The sequence below is a fragment of the Struthio camelus genome, chromosome 3 (genome assembly GCF_040807025.1).
Source record: "Struthio camelus isolate bStrCam1 chromosome 3, bStrCam1.hap1, whole genome shotgun sequence".
Lineage (NCBI taxonomy): Eukaryota > Metazoa > Chordata > Aves > Struthioniformes > Struthionidae > Struthio > Struthio camelus.
Window position 1 is genome coordinate 116,197,567 of NC_090944.1, and position 23,290 is coordinate 116,220,856.

General features: G+C 39.9%; 1 protein-coding gene across 16 annotated transcripts in view; it reads right to left on the bottom strand.

Moving 5' to 3' along the window:
* ESRRG (estrogen related receptor gamma) overlaps window positions 1–23,290 on the bottom strand; it is a 413,394-nt gene that overhangs the window by 263,027 nt on the left and 127,077 nt on the right. Inside the window, exon 1 of one of the 16 annotated variants that reach the window (XM_068939845.1) lies at window positions 1,855–2,095. The exons of the other annotated variants lie outside the window; for them this stretch is intronic. Coding sequence (XP_068795946.1) covers window positions 1,855–1,883 — 29 coding nt within the window. The 5' untranslated portion in view covers window positions 1,884–2,095. Of the gene's footprint in view, window positions 1–1,854; window positions 2,096–23,290 lie in introns of those variants that run through there. 16 annotated transcript variants of the gene reach the window in all.

The following is a 23,290-nucleotide window of genomic DNA, read 5'->3' on the forward strand; positions in this document are numbered from 1 at the left end:
GTGGATGTGCCTTTCACAGGAAAAAAAAGGCTGAATCTATAGCGGTACAGGCTGAGGGAAACTGAAAAACCGACACCCCTGCGATGGTAACCTTCCTCAGACAATCCAGCCCTTCTTCCTACATGTGCCTGTTTTTAATTCTTACTTTTAATGCCCTTTGGAACCGTGTTAACCAGGCAGAGTAACTGCGCATCAGCTCTCCCGTGAGCTTTACGTATTAGTAAATATTGCTTTGTTGAACTAGCAGATTTCCAGACCAGGCTGGTAGTCAAACAGCTGCCTAGGGGTTCTACGATATTTGCTGTTCTTTGCCCCTGGGGCCTCCAAAGAACAGCAGAAGCAAAGAACGTTTCAAGTTGTGTTTCGTTTTCTCCACAGATTAGTTTAAAACGCGTGGGAAAAGAAGTTCCCCTTTAAAACTCGCAGTGAACGTACAAACCAACACAGAATTTTGTACAACGGTCGCTGTTCACCTAACAGCTACATTAACAAACCTTCAAAAAGCCTACAGTACTAGTGCTTTTCCTTAATTCGCTACACCCCACTAATCTACCAGCTCGGGAAAAGCCAGATAAAATAGTCAGCCCTTCAAGCACGTCCCCAAAGTCAACAAACTCAAGCTCTGTTGCACCAGATGAGGCAGAAGAAATCAGAGGAGCCACACTTGGGTGCCTAGTACAAAAAGGGATACACAGCACAAAAAGAAAAACACTGTTCATAATAGAGTGATTTCTTTTTGTTATCAACAATATTTTACTTCTAGCTGAAAATCAGAGCAACAAGAGCTTGAAAGAGTCCTTGCTAGCTCTGTTTATTTATTTAAACCAATTCTTGCAGCCCCTTCTTCTCTCTAAATAACACTGAGGTCAAGAGTTTACAGGAGCACGTTGTCCAGAGTTCAACTTTTCGGCAAGCGGTTCGATACAGTTCTAGGGAAAAGCAACGCTGAGTTTGGGAGCTTTCTCTCTGTCTCTCTTTAAGGAAAGCGTTTGCTGCGGGTGTGCACACCCGCCCGCCCGCACACACGCACTGCAATTCACCTTTCTCTGCAATTGTCATGGCAGTCATTCTATTACTGATATTATTATCCCCTGAAGATGGTTCATGGACAACCCTATCCCCTGCTAGGCTGTCCCAGTTTTATAAACTGCAAATCTGGTCAGCTTACTCTACAGGGAAAAAAAAAAAAATAAAGCTGTTTAAAAAGGACAGCTGCTGCTGCAGTGCTGCATTAATGCAGACACAGCAGAATGAAGGCACTGTCTCTATTTCACTGTGGGTAATTCTTTCCCCCCCTTTAACGACAGCATCACCGGCGAGTTAACGGAAGCCCTGCCACGGTCTTCACGGAGCAGCAAAACGGGGCCCAGCAGCAGTTACGCCACAGCTCCCTCAGCAAACACAAGGTGGGCTGGGAAGCCCAGTCGCATACCTACACGCCCCACCTTCCTCTCTAACAGCGCTGTTTCAAGAAGGCATTTTGAATTTAGAAAACACTTCAGCTTGTCCTACACAGAACTAAAGATAAGCATAGCCTCACACGCTCTCCTGAACAGAGCTGGATTTAAGCACACACTCAAGTACTTCCTTGAACTGAAACTCAAAACAACAGGAGAGAGATAAATGCAAGGCAAAGTTTCAATTGAGGTATTATTTCTTCTCCAAAGCTGTGTGATTCAACACAGCTTGGTATTAAACAAAAAAGAGTGGCTTACAACGCATTTTCAAAGAGGAATGATATAGCAGGAACTTTGTTCAAATCACCACTGTTGTATGAACATGGGTCTTCGCATACAAAAGCGTTTCTGTGTGCATTCAAAAGCAAAAAGCCCCATATCTTACTTAGGTACTCACTTTTGACAAAGGACAATTCTCCTCCGCATTTCCTTGCGCTGGAGGACAGATACTCCCCTTGCTCCACATGCAACAGCAGACTTGCAAATTTAGGAACTGCACGCATTCTCCATCCTGGCGTCATATAAGCCCATTTTTACGTTTCCATCAGGCGGGCAAAATTAAAATAAAAGGCAGGTGAGGAGAAACCACAAGCATTTAAAAACCCTCTGACACTTAGGGAGAAAGCTTGCCAGACACCTTCTAAATGGTTCGTTTGATAACCTCCCCCTGCCGCCCTGCACCTCCTCCAAGTAATTTTCCCTAGTCTTTTCCAGTTTTAACTTCCTTACATTTAGTTAGTCTTATTTTTAATAAAGTAAAACACATTTTAATGATCCTAAAACAAATCTATTCCAAATTTTGTATGGTTGTGATTAGCCACCTAAAACACACTGCATGGCTCCTCTTCCCGGAGTGGACAAACAAAACTCTGTAAACAGGATGAGGGTATTCAAAAGCCAGTAAAAACTCAAATCTTTCAAAGCGAAGAAACAGAGCAGCAAGATAAGGGAATTTCTGAAAAACTCCTTTTAAAATCAGTCTCAGCTGAGTCACTATGAGGTAGAAACTGTCATTTTGATACATGCTTGCATATTGCTTAGAACAAAGGGAGAGAAGTCTCTAGTTGCTACCACACTACAAACAATAAAACTTCAACATTCTTTAGAAATAAAAGAAAACTCTCACACCACAGGCTGCTGCCACAGGAGCAGCTAGATGAAAGTTGGCATTTAATTTCTTCCAGTTAGCATTCACAGTCACAAAAATAAAAATTGTATGTTGTGCTCATAATCAGATTCCATACCATCCTTCTGGATTTGATTTCTTTTCCAAAAATTTTGTTCCGACTTTCCAAATCAGTGTCCCACCGCATAAAACATACCAGTGCTAGTGCACGACCAGCATGGGAAGTAACAACTCACTGCACTTTAGTGACTCATCAAGTAAAATTCAAGGTTTACAGGTAATGATTACAAGAGAGATGAATAATGCATATTTGTTTTTTTTAATGCCAAACGTTTGGTTGTAGTTGATGCTACAGAAAACCTTGAGTTTTCAGGGTATAAATTTCCTCTCCAATTATCATTTTAAGATGATAACTTGAGAGCAGAGTTCTACTGATGTTCTTATCTATTACCTTCTGCTGACATGGCATTTAAATGTCAAGACCAGAACATCGGTACCAAATAACCTTCTAAAATGAAATATCCATAGTTAAAGTGAGTTAAATATTCTGTTTCAGAAAATATTATTCAAGATCAATTTCAGTAAACCAGCTAAATCAAGAGGTTTAGACGTGTGGTCAAGTTCAGCTTATCATAGAAATGACTAACTGTTTTTCCAAAAATTTTTCTGAACCAGTTTGGACTGAAAATCAGAATGCAAATCTTACCAGTCTAGTTTTTCCTCTGCGATTTCAGGCTCTTCTTCCAGTCATAGCTATAAAACCTATGAGAATAGGTTTTCTCATTTCATCGCTGGTAAGGTACTAGCGGTGAAAAGACATACAAGAACTCTACAGAACTTACAGGGAAAAAGTTTGATTTTAGCTAAAAATATAGGTAAATAGCAGTGAGTGGTAGATGGTTTAATTTTCTAGCACAGCTACTTTTAACGTTTTGCTTATGGCTATTTAAAATGGCTTATAAACTGACGTTCGTGGCTTCAGCCCCTGCTACTACACTCTTATACTAGATGCTCATTATAAGCTGGCTGGGTCAGGGGGAGGAACTGACCATGATAGTAATTTATGACCTTCGGGAAGCCCAGGTGTGGAAAAGATCTCTCACACACACACACACACACACACAAATAAACAAATAAAATATTTGCCAGCCTTTTCAAGGGAACACATCTGTATTGCATCAGCTACATATACATCAGTTTATGAAATACCTGGTAAAGGTGAGAGATAGCAACATTCATGACCATCTATTGTAATTCTTTCAGCATACTGCAAATTCCAAAATGCTAATTTTAGTTGATGTTCAGAACTTATAACTTATCTGGTGGGGTTAGTTTTAGGATTTATGTACAACTATTACATTCTGTAAATGCTCAACAACACAGATACTCAGCATCTGCCTTTAAGGGTTCCCTGTTGGTAAAACGTTTTGATCTCAACATGCTGAAATGTTGAGCCTAGTAACCACTCATTTATGCCAGTGTAAATTAGTGGTAAGTCAATGCAGTCAGGCTGGAGAAAAAAAGGTGCAAAAGCAGAATTAGATTCCAATATTCACGTTTTAATGATCAGGAGAATAAGGCACTAGAGCAAAGTCAAGCAAAAACATAGTTACTTAGTAAAATTAATATTTATAAAACAAACTGTGAACATAGTTAAAACTATTGACTTTGCTTCTTTAAAATGAGTTGCTTAACCATTCTTAGATGCTCTTTGTGCTACTCTTTACATGTTTTGGATGCAATGTGACACTAACTAAGCTGGTATTTTTCAAGTCTTTTTGAGCAGGTTTCTCAAGTTGTAAAAAGTAAATAAATACTTGTATATACTGAGGAATTTTAGTTATTTGGGTTAGCAGAGAATCTGGGAGATATTCCACTGATAATAGCATATTATTCTTAAAGGGTACCACTCACAGTTTGACTAACCCTAATGCAAAAACTTGCATTTGCCCAGTTTAAATATGAAGCATCAGCTCCTAAATAAGAAGCATTCTCCTCTCGCTAGGACAGATGAAGAGATGAACTTTTAGTCAAGTGATGGACCAAACGGAGAAAGTTCACTGTCTATTGGATCTGGGTTACTATTCATTAGACATGTCTTGCCTCTTATCTGCAAGCTCACTGCAAGACAAGACTTCATTTAACATGTAGGCAGAACAACTAATTAGTGGCTTTTTTCCCCCCTCCAACTAACACAATTCCCTTCTAGTTGCACCGTAAAGAAGATTCAGTGGAATACCAATATGAAAGCAGTGGAATTCCAGGTAGTTATGGTGACGAATTTCATTGTGAATGAGGATCAATGTCCCATACTACTTTGAATAGTAATTTCTTAATTCTTATTCAAATCCGGCCAGCAAGATAATATAACTTGAACTGAATTGTCCATGTGATCCTGATGGCATCCCATTAATGGGCTGTTCACTTAATTTATGCAATTTTAAAAAATTAAATAGTCATATTTTAAATCCCTACTGCAGTCCTTCAGATTGAAAGTACATTTTAAAAGTTATAGTATCCTTATAAATCAGTATGTCTGCGCTTAGTTTGTTGACTGAACTTTCCTGAAGTTTTACTTTATCTTCCCTCATCTCTCTCTCTCTCTCTCTTCTGCCTGTGGGAACATTGTGAAAACTTCATACCCATTACTGGCCATGTTCTGCACCACAGAGAAAAATTGTGTTTGTAAACTCTTATATAAGTTGGCAAATAAACCAAGGTTTTATATTTGTACAGGGAGAGCATAAAAATCCAGTAATAAGGACACTTTCACTGATGGTCGAAAGCCAAATAAATTCTGTTTGTAAGCAAAATGAACATGAAGGCAGTTATTAATAACAAAAGCTTACGGGCCATATTCTGCAAGATGCTGCACCTCCTCATACAAGCCAATAGGAACTCAAGGTGATCAGCACCTCCTGTGAAGTATCTGGCACTTCTTGCACGTGTGGCCTAAAAGGCTCACTGCAAATATTTCCCAGGACAGCCACGTGAATTGCTCTAGGGAAGGCCCAGCCAGGAGAGGGCGCGCCTCTGGGAGAAGAAGGGCCCCATCTATCTAAGGCTATTTATAAAGCTTGCACTAAACATTTAGAGCCAAGCCCTGACTTGGCTAAGTGTCAAGGACCACACTGAAAAAACCCTATACCCTCATTAAGAAAATGCATGAAGCACTGATTTCTATTTTTGGCCACAGTTGTAAGCATCGCCAGGGTTACAGCTGCTTTATTGTGGTTTCTCAAGAATTTCCTTGATAAAAAAGGACAACAGAATTAGCTGAGCCTTTTGGAAATAGTCACAGCGTCCAGCTGTAAAACAATGTCAAGTAGCTGGCAAAAAAACAAAACAAAACTCATAATACAACAGTAGCTTCAAGCGTACTAACAGTAACACATTTGCCTTCTGAAGTTCCTTATTTGGAACTGGAAAGAGGGAAGGGGTGGGAAGGAGGCTTAGGAAAATGAATTCATATAAAGTGTCTGCCCAAAATTATACAGAAACATTTTGGTGCAGGGCACATTATGATAACCTGCTAGAGAAAACACTGCCACAGTGAGAGCTATCAGTGCCGTGCGGGTATATACGCTACGTGCATTTATAAGACAAGGAAGCAGATGGAAAGAGTTCATTGCTCTTTTCTTTCACAGGAAAAAGCTTCAGTGAATGGTGTATTAGGAGCAAGGACTGGAAAACACAGAAATAAAATCCTCAGAGTAATTAGTCCTCCTTATTTTATGCCAAAGAGTTAAAATCTGTCACTTGCTGGGAGAAGGCAGCTAAGGTACAAGACTTAGAGTCAAGAGGACAGGATTTATCAAAGACTGCCTAAGAGCTCTGGACAAGTAAGCTTGGGCTTACATCTGGTCAACTTGAGAGTAAATTTCCATGTAAAAATATAATACTCCTTAAGAAGTCAAATCCTCTCTGACGTCAGTACTCTTCATGGATATAGTGAGAAAGAATACCATTGCGTATAATCACAGTAATCAACCCCAGAATTATTTTGCCCTTTACCTTTGTCTTTCTGCCTACTTGTTTGACTTACCCGTACTGTGTCAGTTGTTACACTGAACACCACGATAGGCAGGAAACACCTTTTGCTGCAGAGCAACTGATGGAGTCAAGATCTAGCCAGGTTAGCTACTATGCCCCTAGCAGTATAAACATTGAATAATAAAAGTATTCTCTTAGAACAAGTGATAGCTCAAAATCAGTATAAAAAAGCACAGATGTGCACATACACAACACATAGAAATAGTAGTGTAATTTGTCATGGACAAGTAGAGAAAACAGGGCGCTCAGCTGGAACCCAGAAGACATGAATTATGGGTAATCTTTTCAAAATTGTCTGAGGTCTAGATAATTAAATTAACTCAGGCATAGCTCACTCAACATGTGATGTCTGAATTTCTTTTAAACTTGACTTCAAGGTCAATATTGAACAATACCTGAAAGTCCTTAAAATCCTGGTCCTAAACATTTTAAAAAATAAAATCCCATTTTTGGGTGCTGGCAAAGATCTCTGAACGCCTAAACTGCCAAAGTTAGGCACAGAGACCTACCGGCTCTATAGTCTCTGCGTTATCAGTGAAGAAAGATGAGCGCTTCTTGAGGATCATTCAGAACGCGTAAGGCTCGACTCCTGGAGAGGCTTATTTCAATACATTAACTACAGGAGGAGACTAGAACATTTATCCCACAAATCTGTTTTCTTCATGAGTACGTTTCTCAGCACGGCCACTAATACTCCCCTTAGAGTCCAAGGCAGAACTAGCAAGGTCCAGATCCTGGGATCTGGACTTACCTGCAGACTTCAGTGGGCTCCAAATAAAGTCCTTAGAAGCCAAGTTCCATCTTTTTTTTTTTTTTTTTTTAAATTAGGATTCAGGCTGACTAAAATTTAAGAAAATTTTAGTCTCGACTCCAAGCTCTTTCATTGATTTTGCATGTTTGACAAACTGCTTTGCTCTGTATATCCAATGCCCTTGCCTGTTGGTCTTTTATTTTGGGTTTATAAATTCCCTAGCCTTGAGACTTTTTGCATAAGTTGTTTACCTCCTACCTTGCAGGAGTCAGTTTGTGCTTGCTTGTTTCAGTTTAATATTATCATCCTCAGTGAAATGGCTTTGAAATAAGAATGCAATACCACACTTGGCTCTGTCATTGTGACAGAGCTAGTGTACTGCTGGCTGCAGGTTTTAATTTTGCTCAGTTAAGAAGCGCAGTATGCGTACACACACTCACACACAAACGTATATAAAAGATCACTTCTATCTTTAGATTCTGTAGAAGTGTTCTTCAGAGAGTTCCTAGTAAGCAAGTTAACTCTTTCCCCAGAAAGAATATCCAGCATCCCAAACATCAAGTGAGTGAATGGAAAGCCAGAAATAGAGCCCTGTAGATCAATAGATTTGACTGAGAAAGCGTTTGCATTCTCAGGGGTAGAGATCATTGTATTTCTAAGTGGATCAGAGATATGATCCCTGGCCACTGTGAATGGAATGGAAACTGGATGCCATCAGAGGGAGATACAAGTGCTAATGCGGTGAGGTAATGTGGTAAGGAATAGAACAGTGGAAGGAATGCAATGCCGCCCCTAAAGAATCTTAAAATAAGTTCAATCTTGTATTGACACAGGGGCACCGGGGGGGGAGGGGGAAGGGGGGGAAGGAAGGGGGAAAAAAAAAATCACCCCCCCACACACCCCCAAACACAATCCCCCAGCATTTTTACATAAGAATCTTTTCTGAAGAGAAGAAAGGTGTCAGCTGTAGTTTTCCTGCCAGTTAGCTTAAGTAACATTTAGTATTTAGAACATACCCTCCGCACATTTCCATATGAGTATAATGCATAAGTGACTGCCAACCTCTCGCCAACTTGGGGGTCAAAAATGCAAGCTCCTCATACTGAGAGATCTCCAGTGGAGATGGCTCAGATGCATAGGCTGACCAGACAGCCAAAGAAGGCTGAACAGGGATGTCTGACCATTGTGCCCAGAAACTACTGCCTGCAGAAGGTCATCATGTGTCAAGCACACCGTATGAGCCATCTCTTCTGAATAGCGGCTCACTACGCTATCAATCAAGACCCATGAGGTAGCTTGCAACTGGCAACTTGCTACCAGCCTGCCACAGACCTTGCCAGAGCCACAATCCTGAGAAGGAAAAGTAGAGCTGAAAAACAATGGATCATTTCTGCTGAAACACAAACTAAACTCAGGCCCAAATGCATGACACTATTACAAATAAATTTCATAAGAAAGGTTAAGTTTCTCTATAGCTTCTGCACAGACAGTATCTGAAGCCCATATCTGCTTTGAATGATATCAGTGGTAAACTTTGCTTTTGTCTTCAGTCAGAGCGGGGTTAGCTTGAAAAATTAAATATAATGAGTCTGAGACACGGCTACTTCTGCGGAGTTCTTATCGCATTTGTTGCCTCCACTCTAAAGTCAAGATGTTATTGTTTTGTTTATTCAAGGAAGGCCATCGTCTTTTCTTTCTTCCACATGAAAGATAATACAGCTCTGATGCACAACGGTTAATAACTTTTCACAATAACTTCCATTATTGTCAGGAATGCAGCGGATAAAGTATAATTCCAAACCTACTTCAGGTTCACATTTCATGGGCTGGAGTTAGGAAAAGTGAATAGAGTATTCACATTGCTGCCTTTCGTTGGGAACTGTGTACTGCAATGCTTGTCAGTTATGACTATCCTATCTTTTTCCTGTTCAAAGTTACAAGGTATTCCTTATCCATTCCACAGATTAAAAATGCCATAACAGAGTCAGAGCCTGCTGGTAGGTAATCAAACTCCAAAGTGCAGTAGGTAACACAAAACACAGCTGCTTTTCTGCTGTATGCTGTCCCAAAGAAGTTAAGGACTGGAAGTCCAAGCGGAGAGGGAATCTGATTAGAGACCCAAGATACAGGTTGGATGGTTGATAGTTATTTGGTTCCTATTCCAAGGGCTAACCATGGATACAGAATTATGTTTTACACTTTACGAGTGTTCCATTACTATCTCCCTGTAAAGAAAAAAAAGAGAAAAGGAAAAATAAAATCTTATTAGGCACAGTTCTCATTGAGTGATATCTGCTTGGCACAGAGGAGACTGGGTCATGTCAAGGAGATGGCAATGCATCACCCTCACAGCCAACCCCGAATTCCCTACATCGGCACTTCTAAATTCTGCTGCTATTCTACCAACTGCAGGCCTTGGGCAAGCAGAGACTGCGGAAGTAAAATGAAGCTCTGCCACGTCATCTCCCTGCCTCACACACCTCCTCAGCAGAGGCATAAAGGCCGAGGTGCAGGTGGAGAATTAAAAATAAACACAAGAAAAATCTCATTGCTGTTCCCAAGGGAGCTCCTTTTTTATAGGGAAAAACCTTTGCCAGGACTTTGCAATCAAATGATAGCACCCCCCCACCCCCTCGCATTGTTCAAGCACTGTCAAGGGGCATTATACTCAGAAGATAATCCAGCCCTTGAACTCCCAGGGTACTGTTTTTAAATACCTCTGATGATATCCAACTGCATCATATCTGGGTGTGCCTCAAACATCTAGCACCACATTTGGTTATGACTACAAAAACACCAGCTAGAAAGAAACAGATAATGAGGAATGATTTTAGTCTTTTATTTGAGCAAAAGCTAAACATATGGATGCTGGCACCAAAAGTATGGAATCTGTGATAAAACATATGGATATCCATATGGAAAAAAAGGCTTCTTGGCCAGAAATTCTGCTCTTGCATTTTTATCCTGTATGCATGATGCACCCCCTTCCTTCTGCAGTGCAGCGCTGCCTGCTGAAGGATTAGAATGTTATAAATTCACATGCAAATTTCACAAAATGCTCTACTGTTATCAACTTTATTAGATTTACGAATACAGTCCCCGCTTACATTTTTTTATTCTCTTAATCCCTTTCATCACTTAATAGCTCAGAAAGTAATGGATTTCGGTAAAAAGGGGAGGCTTATTACAATCAATCCTGTTGCTCTATCTTTGCTCAATGCTCGACTAATGAAACTTATTTTTCTTTAGGACCTCAACAGGAAATCCTTTCCTAAGGAAAAAATAATAATGTTTAATATGCCACTGACTTGTAATACTGCAGCTATATTATTCTTCTCCTTTGGGTGCACATCCAGAGGTTTGGAAAAGCCATTAATCATATTTTATTCACCAAATTCCAGCTTGTAGTGAAACAAGAAGCTACTGAAGCTTGCTTAATATGATACATCAACTTACAGTTCAGAGACCCTCATGCTAACTTTTAACTCTGAACTGAGGGAGTCTTTTTCCTTTTAGGGAGTGAGGGAGACAAGACCAGAAAGAGCTTCTTCATCATAAGCTTTAAATGTTCAATAGTCCCCTTGCTGCGCATCACAAGGTCTCGATCACCTAAGTTGGCCTCATCCAAGTTCTTCTTTAAAATGTACCACCTCCAGAACAGTTTTTAACCTGTCTCAGCTGCTTCATTGGACACCCTCTGAATAAGAGACAGAGCAAAAGAGCAGAGAAGTTAAAATAAACGTACCCCACTTTCAACTCCATTATTAAATGCTTCCATAAAGTTAACGAAGTCTTCAGATTCATTTGCTTACACATTACTCCAATCATCCACAGTCTCCAAGCCATGATCTTGTCCACAGCATTTGGCTCATTTGCTTGCCCGTCTCTCCATCACCTCTGCAGTTCCCAGTGTCCTTGCAAGGGAAGCACCAGCTCCCACCCCTTGCCCAAGGGCTGGCTCACCCACATTGCATGGGGATATCCCCTCTGCCTATGGAGAAGCAGCTACGACTGGGGAGAGGAAGCCTTTCCCTCACCTGTTTTCATCTACCCCTCATTGCATAGCCAGCTCAGCTGACAAAGGGCTAGAAGCTTACTCTTTCTTTCCCTTCTTTCACTGAACCAGCCACACAAATGCAACTGCAGTCCATAAAGCCACGGAAGCTCGGCTTAACATGGGACAGCTGGCAATAAACTTGGACACTGCCTTGCAGAAGGATCATGGGATTTCTGAATGACTGAACAGTCAGAGCTCTTATTAGCTTGCCTTACAGTTATATTTGGAGCATGCCTTGTCAAGAGTAGCTGAGCCAAACAGCCAGGATGCTCTCTCCCAGCCGTACCTCATGGCCACAGCAGCATTCCTGGAGCAGCAAAGTGCTCCCAGCTGCTGTCCTCCCTATCAGCATGAAGGGGGAAGCAGTCAGAGTCATAGCATCTCAGCAGCGCTGGCACCAATCTGTCTCCAGGTCTTTCTGGTCTTAATTCTTCCCTTGCCATGAGAAGAAAAGCCCTACAGTAGGCAGGGTTTACACCCAAAGAGAAGCCTGCTGTACCTCTGCCATCCTCCGCTCCCCACACAGTGTAAAGTGACTTTCCCCTCAGAAGTCACAGCCCTTTGCAGTGCCACAGCATCGAAGTGGCTACATTCAATGCTAATGTAGGCTAATGTAATAAGGCTTTCTAGAATGTATTTCCTTTTTAATCCTTACTATACCTTGATTTGTTTGGCTTTATTATATTTGTCTATACCTTTCCCTGGCAATTAAAGGCCTGACTAGAAAAATTAAGGCAGATCAAAAAAGCTTGTACCTATCACTGGCACATGCGTAAGTACAGATATGCTCATTTCATTAAATAAACTAGAGAAAAACTGACTTTGGGATGATTTTTATGCCAAGAATCAATCGATATTTTACCACCTTCAGATGCCTGCCCACAGGACAGCAAAATCTGAAAGACATGAAGGCAAGCGTGAGATTATAACTACTGACTTGACAAAAGTAAGAGAGATACCAAAGCACTGCCTCAGAGAACTCTTCATGGTTGAAAAGCATCCAAAGAGATATTTATTTTCTTAGTTTTCTATTTAACTTACTTCCTGGTGTAGTTTGCTTCTGAGCAGGAAAGCTCAGAAATGGAAGTGGAAATGAGAATGGAAATGGAAGTGTCATGAGAATAGTTAAAAACATCCTTAGTACCTTTTTAGAAACAGGAGATGCTGGACATATCCTGGGAACAACAAGCAAAATTCCATCTTTATTTTCCAACTGAATGAAGTTGGAGGTACAATATGGATTTTCCACAGCCAGTTGACAGTGACAGGAATTTCAACTCCCATATCCTCTAGGTAACCTCTCTCCTCTAAGGTCAATTCCAGAAGCATCCATGAAGGCCATATAACACAACTAGTTGCACAATCAGCAATCAAGGAAGAACTACCTCATAATTAAGTGTTTTCTTAAACATAGGAATGACTTTTCTTTCTTATCATAGTCATTACTGTTAAATGCTTTTTTACTCATGTGACTAAAATATGCTTTTTGTTACTAAAGATCAAAGGAGAGTAAAGAAAGTAATGGCTTTGTGCGTAGATAAACATACTGTAAAGTTTGAATCTGCACATATCTCACATGGTTAATTTTACTCATGTGAGCAGTCTGCTTGCATGGATGAAGTTACTCACGTGCAGAAGTGTTTGCAAGACTGAGCCCTAAATCCATCAAATTAATGCTGGAAATTTATAAAATATATAATTGATGAACAAGTGAATTAGGATTCTGCTCAAAAGTAGGTAAAAAAAGGGATTATCACTCAGACAAGCTCTCTCTCTCTCCCTCCAGTGACTGCTCCTGATTGATAGATTTGTAGAAGGCAGAGTTTCTGATTAGTTCCGAGATATGAATGCTTCAAAATGTAGGAAGAGAGAAGAGACTTTCTGAAAATGAAATGCAATACCCAATTCAATTAAAAGAAAATGCTATGATCTGGAATTGAACCAAGACTTTGGAATAATGTTATTTATTCTGTGCCAAGTTTAGTAGATGTTTTCCAAAATGCCAGTTTACTTGGGTTTTATGGAAAAAATGACCTTTTCACCCAGAAGAGAGGATGCTAATTTCATTAAAGTTGTTAGAGATTTTCTCAGAGTGTATCCGTGCCAATTCTAGTATTTCATTCCTCTCTTTTCATCTATATTCCACTTGCATGGAAGTTGCCCGACAAAGCTATAACTATGGTGTTATGTTTCCTGTTCTTGCTGTACCCATTGCCAGTGCATTTCATTATTCAGACTCTGAGAACATTGTGGAGACTTGAAAAAGTAAGTGCTGTCCATTTAAAATAGTCCTTTCCCTAAAGGCCCACTGCTATAAGCCCCAGGGTCAGGTAATATTCACTGGTAGCATCCCAGAAGAGCCTGAATCAACTAGACTGACACAACATGAGCCCAGCCTGTCAGTTCATATGGGGCAGCTTGAGCTCATCATCTGTATTTACAGAGTTCCTCAAACTCCTGTGCTCTGTAAACTATGTTTATTACTCTTAGAGCATAGGTCCAATATGGTTTTACAGTTTGCTCTCCTTACAGAGGAAGAGGACAGAGATCTATGCTTGATAGCATTTCTCTCAATCCTGTCTTTTAAGAAGGGAGCAGTTATTACTTGCCAAACCAGCACATGTTCACAGAGAGTGCGGTCAAGTGGTCAGGAGCAGAGCTGATGTTAATTAGCAATGAAATGAGGAATGAACCAGCATTAGCCCTGAGACTAATCAATGGGAAAATCACTCCAAGCAGGCAGCTTAATGAAGTACTATACAGCTGTTTATTTTTAGTCTGTTTTAGCTGACAACAAAATCCCCATTTTAAAAAGAAAAGGCTTTCTAGAATGTATTTCCTTTTTAAGCCTTACTATACCTCTGACTTGTTTGGCTTTATTATATTTGTCTATACCTTTCCCTGGCAATTAAAAGCCTGACTAGAAAAATTAAGGCAGGTCAAAAAAGCTTGTACCTATCACTGGCACATGTTTGTCATTAACCATAATCTACCACCTTGCAGAAGGCTCATTCAGGGCCCTTCACACCACTTAACTCTGTGCCCTTTGACAGCAGCAGCTTGAGGGCAGGCTATCATGGCCATGAATGAATCTGGAGCATGCTTCTGTGATCAGTCCTCCTGGGGATGGGCCAGCAGAGGGAGGAGCGGGCAATAATGAATCCAGTGAACAGGAGATTAGGGCATGATTTGGGTGAGGTAGTCTCAGTTTCCCAGGTTGCCACAGGTTTTCCAGGTTCCTCTGGGAACCTGGAAAGAGACACCAGAGTTCAGTGCCAAGATACCTCGGCTTTATTCTCTGTGTGTCTTGATTCTTCACAAGCAAGAGATACAGTAATTCTTCCCAAACATTGATAACGGAAAACTGAGACAATCGAACACTACCTGCCATATAAGTTATGGCACAAGCCAAAGCAGAATAGCCAGTCAGTGAAACATGGCCAGTCAGAAAGTAAAGTTAGTTGCTGTTTTCACTTGATATTAAAAGCAGGAGTTAACACCAACAGGCAACACAGGAAGTGACTTAGGAAGTGCTGCCATACAGTTCTTCTGATGAGAAGAGCCCCCACTTGCTATCGTAGAAGCAGACACAAGTAAAAGGTTGGTTGAAACCTGCTTTTATAGGATTATTTTTTTTTTTTTTAAACTCAGCATATTATACAATTCATTGCTTTTTTGGTCAGAGTCCTTTCATACCCTAACAGAAGCTTAATGTGAGAAGAGAAGTTTCTTCATCTGTCTAATAAAATCAAAAGGTGCCTCTGAGGCTGTGTCAAGGAAGGAAAAAAAAACCCCACACACAGAGGTACATTCTCTGAGCTAAATGTATACACTTGTCTTTGGGGATTTTCTCAAATGTTGCTTGTGGTTGTCTGTTCCACTAAGCAAGGTGCTGCTGTCCTTTGGGGGAGCACCGCTACGCTGTACCCAGCCAGAGCAGAACCAGCCACGAGAACCTCTCTTAACCAGGGGGGGAGGAACACACACACTCCTTAAACTGATATTATCAGCCCCTCTATGACAGGGACAATTTCTAAGGCAAATTCACCTCCTGAAGATGGAGACATTACAGTAAATGTATTCATTAGATCTCCAGTGACAAGCCTTAATTAAAATGTACTGTGTTTGCAAAGCAGGAACCAGAATTGAAGACACTCAGCTACAGTAAATATATCTTTTGTACCGAGCAGAGCAAGACAGCAGACAATAGCTTCCATTTAACATTCACAACTTGAAAAATACTCGAACACAAATACTATAGATATTGTCAAGAACATAAGATACTCAACACCACATAATATGGGAATCATATATACTGTAATATAAATTTGGACACTGACACATCCACATTCTTAAAGGTGAATTATGTTTCTTAAAGACTTAATTGTGTATATATATAAGCACCAAGTTTTACCAGTTTTTCTTCTTTAGGCATTAACTCAGTGATGCACTGAAACAAGCGTTACTAATGCCTTTCACTTCAATAACTCCATTCATGCAGAGATCACGATACTCTTCACAAACTTCAGTTAGACAAACGGCCTTGTGAGACAGGTAATGGGTATAAGATGACTGACTACTAAGATGTAGCCACCTATGTATGAGGTAAAGGCAGAAGATCATACCTGCTTAACAGCACATAATTATAAATTCCTCAGGCACACACCAACAAAGCAGACAAAAAGGTCTTTCTCTAATGAAAGACACATTAAAACTACAATCTTCCTATGAAAGCATAGGCTGATTAAACAGATCCACCATTCTTGCAGGTGATTACAGTTTGTGATAACTTGCACAGGAAGTGAGGGGGATTATCAGAAACAAGGGAGTACCTACTTGCAAGACTGGATTCCACCCAGCTGAAAAGTTTCATGATTTTCAGTGTTTGGTTATTTATTTATTTTTTTTAAAAAAAGAGCACAGACCTGAAAAACACCACCACCAGCCAGGTAATCCCCTTTATAGGCCGATTTGATAGCTCATGGAAATCTAAACAAAGGCACAATGCTATGCAACCACAACAGCTGGGTTGGAAATTGCTGCAGATTGTTAGGAGGAGCTGCAAACTAGAGATAGGCAATGAAAAGGTTAGAAATGATAGTTTAAAAAAAAGACAAATTACTCCAAAGACCATATTCTTTAAATCGTTGAAGCAAAACATGTTTATTTGATTTGTTTGTATGCCTATTACAAAAATGCTACTTTGGGATTCTAGGAACCCAGTCTGTCAATTTTTCAGCTTCTGCACTTTCATGGTTGCTTAGAGCTGTTTAATGCAAATACACTTCCAATAAGAGATTTCATGCCCCTAAATTACACCCAGTTAAGGGCGAATGAAAATGTAAGGTAAATAACTATAATCAGCCATATTATCTTTCTCTTGGCACCTCTCACTTTACAGGCATATTTAAAGGCATCTCTGGGGTCCTATCCTTTTTAACAAGCAGCAGTGTATTTCCTGGAATATTACTTATGATGCTATGCTGTGAACATTACACAGGTTAAAATGTTACCTAGAGACCTAGAGAAGAATTGCATCTGTTGCAGAGGCATGCTTGTTGCCATGTTTAGGAACACCTGAAAAGATGAAAGAAAATTTTCAACTACCAGATGAGAAAGAGACTAAGACAACTTAAGTCAAGCTTTCACAACTGATTCTGTTGCTCAGCACTGTCGGGGTACAGCCATTCAGGACAAAAAAAAAGTGAGACTGCACACTTCTGGTATTCACTCAGGACAGGTTCACTCACCTACTCTACAACCAGTGGAAAAAAAAATACAGGAACTTAATAGTAGTGGAGTAGAAACATTTTTAAACTAATAAAACCATGCTTGAACAGGAAAAGTAATCTGAGCATAGTTATTAACAGCCTTACAGTCTCATGCTTTCTCCAAGAAGAGAACAGAAAGCGATAAGCAATCATCAAGGAGTAGCCAATTACTCACTTGGCAAGAAAAACAGAAGAAATAGCATCTTCAGAAGGAAATATATCCTAAAGTCCTTAGGAATACACTTTGTTGAATGGAGTGTAATTGTTTTGGTTTGTTTTACAGGAGGATGACTTTAGGCTTCTGGAAATAAATACCTTCCGCTTTAACTAGAAGTGGCCTAGGACTGACTGATTTAAACCTGTGAATTCTGTGAGATAATAAATGCCTTTAAACTTACCATAGACCAGTTTAGCTTGTGTCCAACAGATGTAACTCCTTATCTCTAACAGATATACCATGCCACCATACCTGTATTTACCAACTTCTTATGTAAAAAAATTTAAATAATAATTAGTTTGCAGATTTACTTATGGTGAGGTTCTGTTCTCTGTTAAGAAGCTGTTTCTCCACAGAAGAGAAGTCTTGCAGTCATTTGTCTTTTGTAGATCAGCCCACAAAGTTTCAGACCAATTTATCCCTATATAGAGCAACAGTACATGGCCTAACTTGACAATCTAAGTGATCCACATATGAATAAGTCATGCTAGACCCCGTATAGCGATGAATTTCATCCCACATGGTTAAAGAAAGAGCTTTCGCTCTTCTTTACAAACGCATAGACCCTCATTTATGTTCTGCTACTGACATGCAAGATGACCTTTGGAAAGTCACAAGCCGAGCCTCACTTCTCCATCCATAAATGGCTGCAGTAACAACTTCACAGGGTGAAGTCCACTGTTTATAATTCTCAAATGAAAAGTGCTGAAGAAGAACTAGTGTAAATAAAGCATTGTCTTGGTTAGGGTGCATTGGGTTGCTAAATATATTAGTCCCTAGGTCACATCTTTCAATGTTACCATAGTGTTTCTGCTCTCAGATACAATAGCCTATTTGATATTTCATCAGCTCAGGATGACCATAAATGCCTGTTGAGTTTCTGTGAAACACTAATTAGTACTCATGGTCAGAGAAGGACAGAGAAATGCTTGATTTCTGTATTCTATTAACGGTTCAGTATGAAAGTCATTAATTTATTACTTATAAATAGCAGCTACATTTTCAGTGGAACAGGGGTTTGGAACAATATATACACAATATATTAAAATACTACTTCTTTGAATATCAGTAAGGTCTTCTGGGCAACCAAAACCATGCAGGCTTACTTATCCTACTCACTCCCAATACCTGGTTGCTGCCAAGCACCTTCTCTCATCCATTCAACTCTGCTGACACCACTCCTGGGAAACAATACCTTTCAGATGCTGGGGATAAACATACAGTAAGTTCCTGACACAGCAGTATTTCAGAAAAATGTCATAATGCAAGGGTATAGGACTAGAATTACAGGGGACAACTATCCCAAGAGTAACACTGAGCAGAGTGCGCCCAAAACATTACCAAAGTGAAAAAATGTGAAAAACCCTAGCCCCAAAACAACAAAAAGTCCTCCTCTTCAATATCTTTTAGCTACAGTCACATTAGATTCAGCCATAAATGTGACTTTCAAGCAACTGGGTTTCAGTTACACGCTCACCTAAACCTCGTCTCACCATCTGACAGAATGAAGCCATACACAAGACCTTGATTTTTCTTTTTGAATTAGAAGACATTAAGCATCCAAACTCTCTCATAAGAGATCAGAAGGCATAAGCTACATAACATCCATGTAGTAATGTTTTTTTTTTTTTTTTGCCCTGCACTTAATCCAGACCTTAATGATCAAGAGATATCAGAAAAGCATCAAAGGAGATAAAACAAGTTATCCCTAATAAAGCACGTCTTCTCACCAGAAGCAGCTGATCTAGAAGCTTCATTACTGCACCAGGGATATACAAAAATCTCAAAGTAAATGTCAATTGTTGATTTGCAGGGGAAAATAAGTCATTGTGTATTGAGTTTCTGTTGCAATTAGTGATGTTTTGAGGCTCCCAGGATAAATTTTGTAAATAAAGGAGCAGTGAGACAAGACAGTTCTTTTTCTGTGTGTTCCAAGGTGCTTTTCCTCTGTTTTAAGACTGTAAATGCCTATATTTCATGGAAATTGAGATCAAGAATGTGAAGTTGTAGGGAGCATCACCACATTGTGCCTGACAATATCACATGGAGGACCAATTAGCTTCAGTCAGTTGTTTCTTCTCCCACTGTCTCCAAAGGGAACAATGTGGCTGTGGGTCACATCAAAGGTGTAAAACCCTAGGAGGAGGTCATCATCTATGGTAAAAGATATTTTCTTCTAATCATCTAGAGATCACTCTTTATGGACACTGCATTATGAGAGATTCCAAATAAAATACTTGAGAAAACTCCTAAGTTGAGGCTAGAATAACTACAGGTGCATGTTTTTAGATAAACTGTGGTTACCAGCTTTTCCCACAGCTTCCCTCTTTCCACAATCAGCTCCCTTTCAGAGGAGTTCAGTTTCCAACAGCCTATTCCTAAAAACATTAGTTGATCCTGCAAGGGTAATCACCATCTTGCTGGCTGGCAGTACAGTCTTGGACAGTGAAGGGCAAAGAAATCATCTGCATATTGCAGCAGTTTGGCACTTCACTAACACTGCATTTTCAGTTTGTTTAATGTCTATGAGTAACTAGAAGAAAAAAAAAAAAATCACCTTTTCAGACCTTCCAAGCAAGATACCTAGGAACAGAGATGTGGCTTCACTGCTTGGTGGGTGCACCTTTTCTGAAAAAGGGATGACAGGCATTTCTAGTACAGCTAAACACCTGCCTTTTCACCCAATGCTTGATGAAATACAGCAGGGAATGGTAACTTTATCCTAGCACAGGTGAAATTTTTCCCCCTTAATTCAACAGGATAGAGAATCTTAAAATAAAACAAACAAAAGCACAAAACCCCACACAGCCACAAAAACCTATGCCTTAAAATAATGGGCAAGTAACACTGCTGTTAAAGAGATTGCAGCATGAATTCATGGATATTAACAGTGTTTCAACCAAATGAAAGTGTAAATATTACCATGGCCAAATATGATCTCAGCCCTTCCCACTTCTAAACAGTGGGGAAGTTTAGTAAACAGTTCTTTCTTTTTCAGACTAACACTGTGTAGTCTATAGCTAGTATCATCGGGTCAGAGAAAAAAAAAACACACCCATATATCTATAAAATCTTAACTACGTTTAGCCTTTGGCCACAACTGATTGCTCAAAAAGATCTGTGACCTGGTAAAAGCGGGGTTTAAGCTGTCCCAACATAAAGAGCTACAGAAACCTCCTTTTCAAACAAAAAAATTTTCACTTTATTTCAGTTTTGTTTCTCCCCTAGTCTCATTTAAAAAGCACACCGCTTATTTTCCTCACTGCTTTCATTTTATTTCTCATTAGTCTAACTCTGTTGGTATCTGTGACCTGGAATAATGTGGAAATTTGGTTGATTGAAGTTGGAAAATGCATTTTTATAACCATAATTTTTTATAGCTGAAAATTCATTAAGGAATAATGATATTTATGAAATCACAAGATACTTGGGGTTTGTCACAAATATTTTTAGCAAAATGGTTAATAAGCAGCTGTCACTGTTCCTTTAAAGAGTAACAGGGCAGCAGAGGTGAAAGTCTGACACGACCAGTAATAAAGTCAGCACATATCCTCCCTAGCTCCCTTTTGTGGCCTCAGCTCCTTGCTAATCATAATTTGTCATTCAACAAATTGTGCATCTTTAAATTGCAAAGCGCACAGCGGAGGGGTGGGGGAAAAAACCTGTGCACACACAAGCAATGCCCAAGCTTTTCCATTCTGTTCCCAGAGCTCAGACACTAAAGCTGATAAGAGCAAGCTGTGGGCTGGAAGGGCTTTCTAGTATCAGCACGCAAACTAGCATCCAAGCTTCCTACTTTGCTTTTTAAATTCCCACATCCAATAGTGCCACTACATGGATTGATAAGGAAAGGAGGATATCTATAGGTTTCGTGCTTCTTCACAATGTGCTTTGTAGGCAAGAAGTGTGGAAGTTTCACTCATCATTCTCTTTCCTTAAAGTACATTTTCTTTCCAGGTATGAGGGCTTCCTCTATACTCGATTAGCAACACTCTGACCTTCAGGGCAGAGGCTTCAAGACCATACCAGGGTTTATACTCTCTCTGTGACTCTACACTGAACTACCACTAGATGGATACTACTTTACCAGAAGAGGGATCTTTCATATAAGATGTTAAATTCAGGTCCCTTGGGTCATTGTCTGGTGGCCACCCAGATGATGGTAAAACATTCAAGGCACTTTTTGATGACACGCCCCAGGATTCCTGGCTAAATTTCATTCTCTTCACCAAGCAGATTTGAAGGAAGAAAAAAAAAAAAAAAAAAGGAGAGAAGTGTGGAGCATGTAACTGCTGCTCCTTTTGCCAACTAGGTCACTGCACCATCAGTATCTAACTCTTCACTTTTCAACATGCTTTGAAGACCTTTGATTAAGGAAGTTTCATGTTTGGTTGGATTCCCCTCACCCTGGGGTCCCATCCCCCCCACCTTTGGTTACTATTCAAAGGGGAAGGAAGAAAAGTCTAAGCTGGACAAGCAAATAAAGCCAGAAGACTAGACCTTTATATCTTTTTCCAGCATTTTCTTTTCTAGCATGTTGGAAGGAGGTAGAAGACTGAAATATGTGGTTATCTAAAAACAGCAATAAGGACATATCCAATGAGTGTTGTTCATAGAAAGTTTTAAGTGACAGGGCAAAACTAGTGGGCCCCGTGCTCAGGTGGAACAATTTATTTGGGATGGGCACAACTGCAGACTTCGTGCCACTAAACTGACTAGGCTGCCACAGGTCACAGCGCTAGCAGAGTGCCCATGCATGAATGCCAGGCTGTGTCTTTGAAGTGAAATTTTTCCTCATAAGCCCAAGTGATTTCAGATCCCCACCACTTCTGATCTGCAGAAGAGAAGTGATCCCCACCGGACACTTCTGAACACTCCATCCTGAAGCCAAAAAAATTCTAACATTAAAGAAAAAAAAAAGCAAAGTATATGCTTACAGTTCCTGAAACTGCATCAGCAGATCAGCTAATTGTGTGTTAATTAGCTATTTGCACGCACAATTACCTGATTTGTACAAGCAGTCAAGGTGATCGTACATGTAAATTAGGCATGGATTTGCACAATTTACTCATCTGAAAATCTGCTATTCTGCTTATTTTTAAGCACTAAAGATCAACAGCTACAGAAGAGTCTGAGTTAATGTTTGTCTTTATGGTTTATACATTTATCGAATCTAACAATCCTTTTGCATCACTTCTGTGCACCACTGTTGGTATGTGTGTGGGCAAGCACGTGCATACATGTTCATACACACACACGTAAAGAAATGTTACTATAAGATAATTATAAAAAACTTTGCATCCCAATACAGACAGAAATTTACTTGACTCCTGTTTTACCTTATTATCTCTTCACTGCTGGGAGCTGCTGAGCTCGACAAAGTAAACTCAGTTTTACTTATCACAATAAGCTCAGGAAGCTCTGCAAGGAGCAGAAACCCAAACAGCTGTGATGCAAACACTGAACCTGAAGCCCTGAAGACTGCTTAATGTTTAAAACCCTCTTGCTGCCATTCTGATCATTTGGTTAGGGTTTTTCAAACACAAGTGGGTCATCTACATTTAATGTCAAGTTAAATGCATATTTGTTTGGAAAGCTATGGTATATGCCATCATAGGGCTGTCTAGGGATTCCAGATCAGAGCATATTGCTATTATAAAAAACAAATTCTCCTCTTCTCCCAAGATAACACCTTTGGCTGAAAAAGGAGTAGGGATAGTACAATATAGATGACAAATGCTCACTGATGGAATAGTTCAATGCAATCTCAAATGTAAGCAAGTCTCTACCTGCCTGAAGTGGCAAAGCCATAAAAAAATTCAGATCACCAGGGAGAAAATCTACTGTTTCAGCCACAA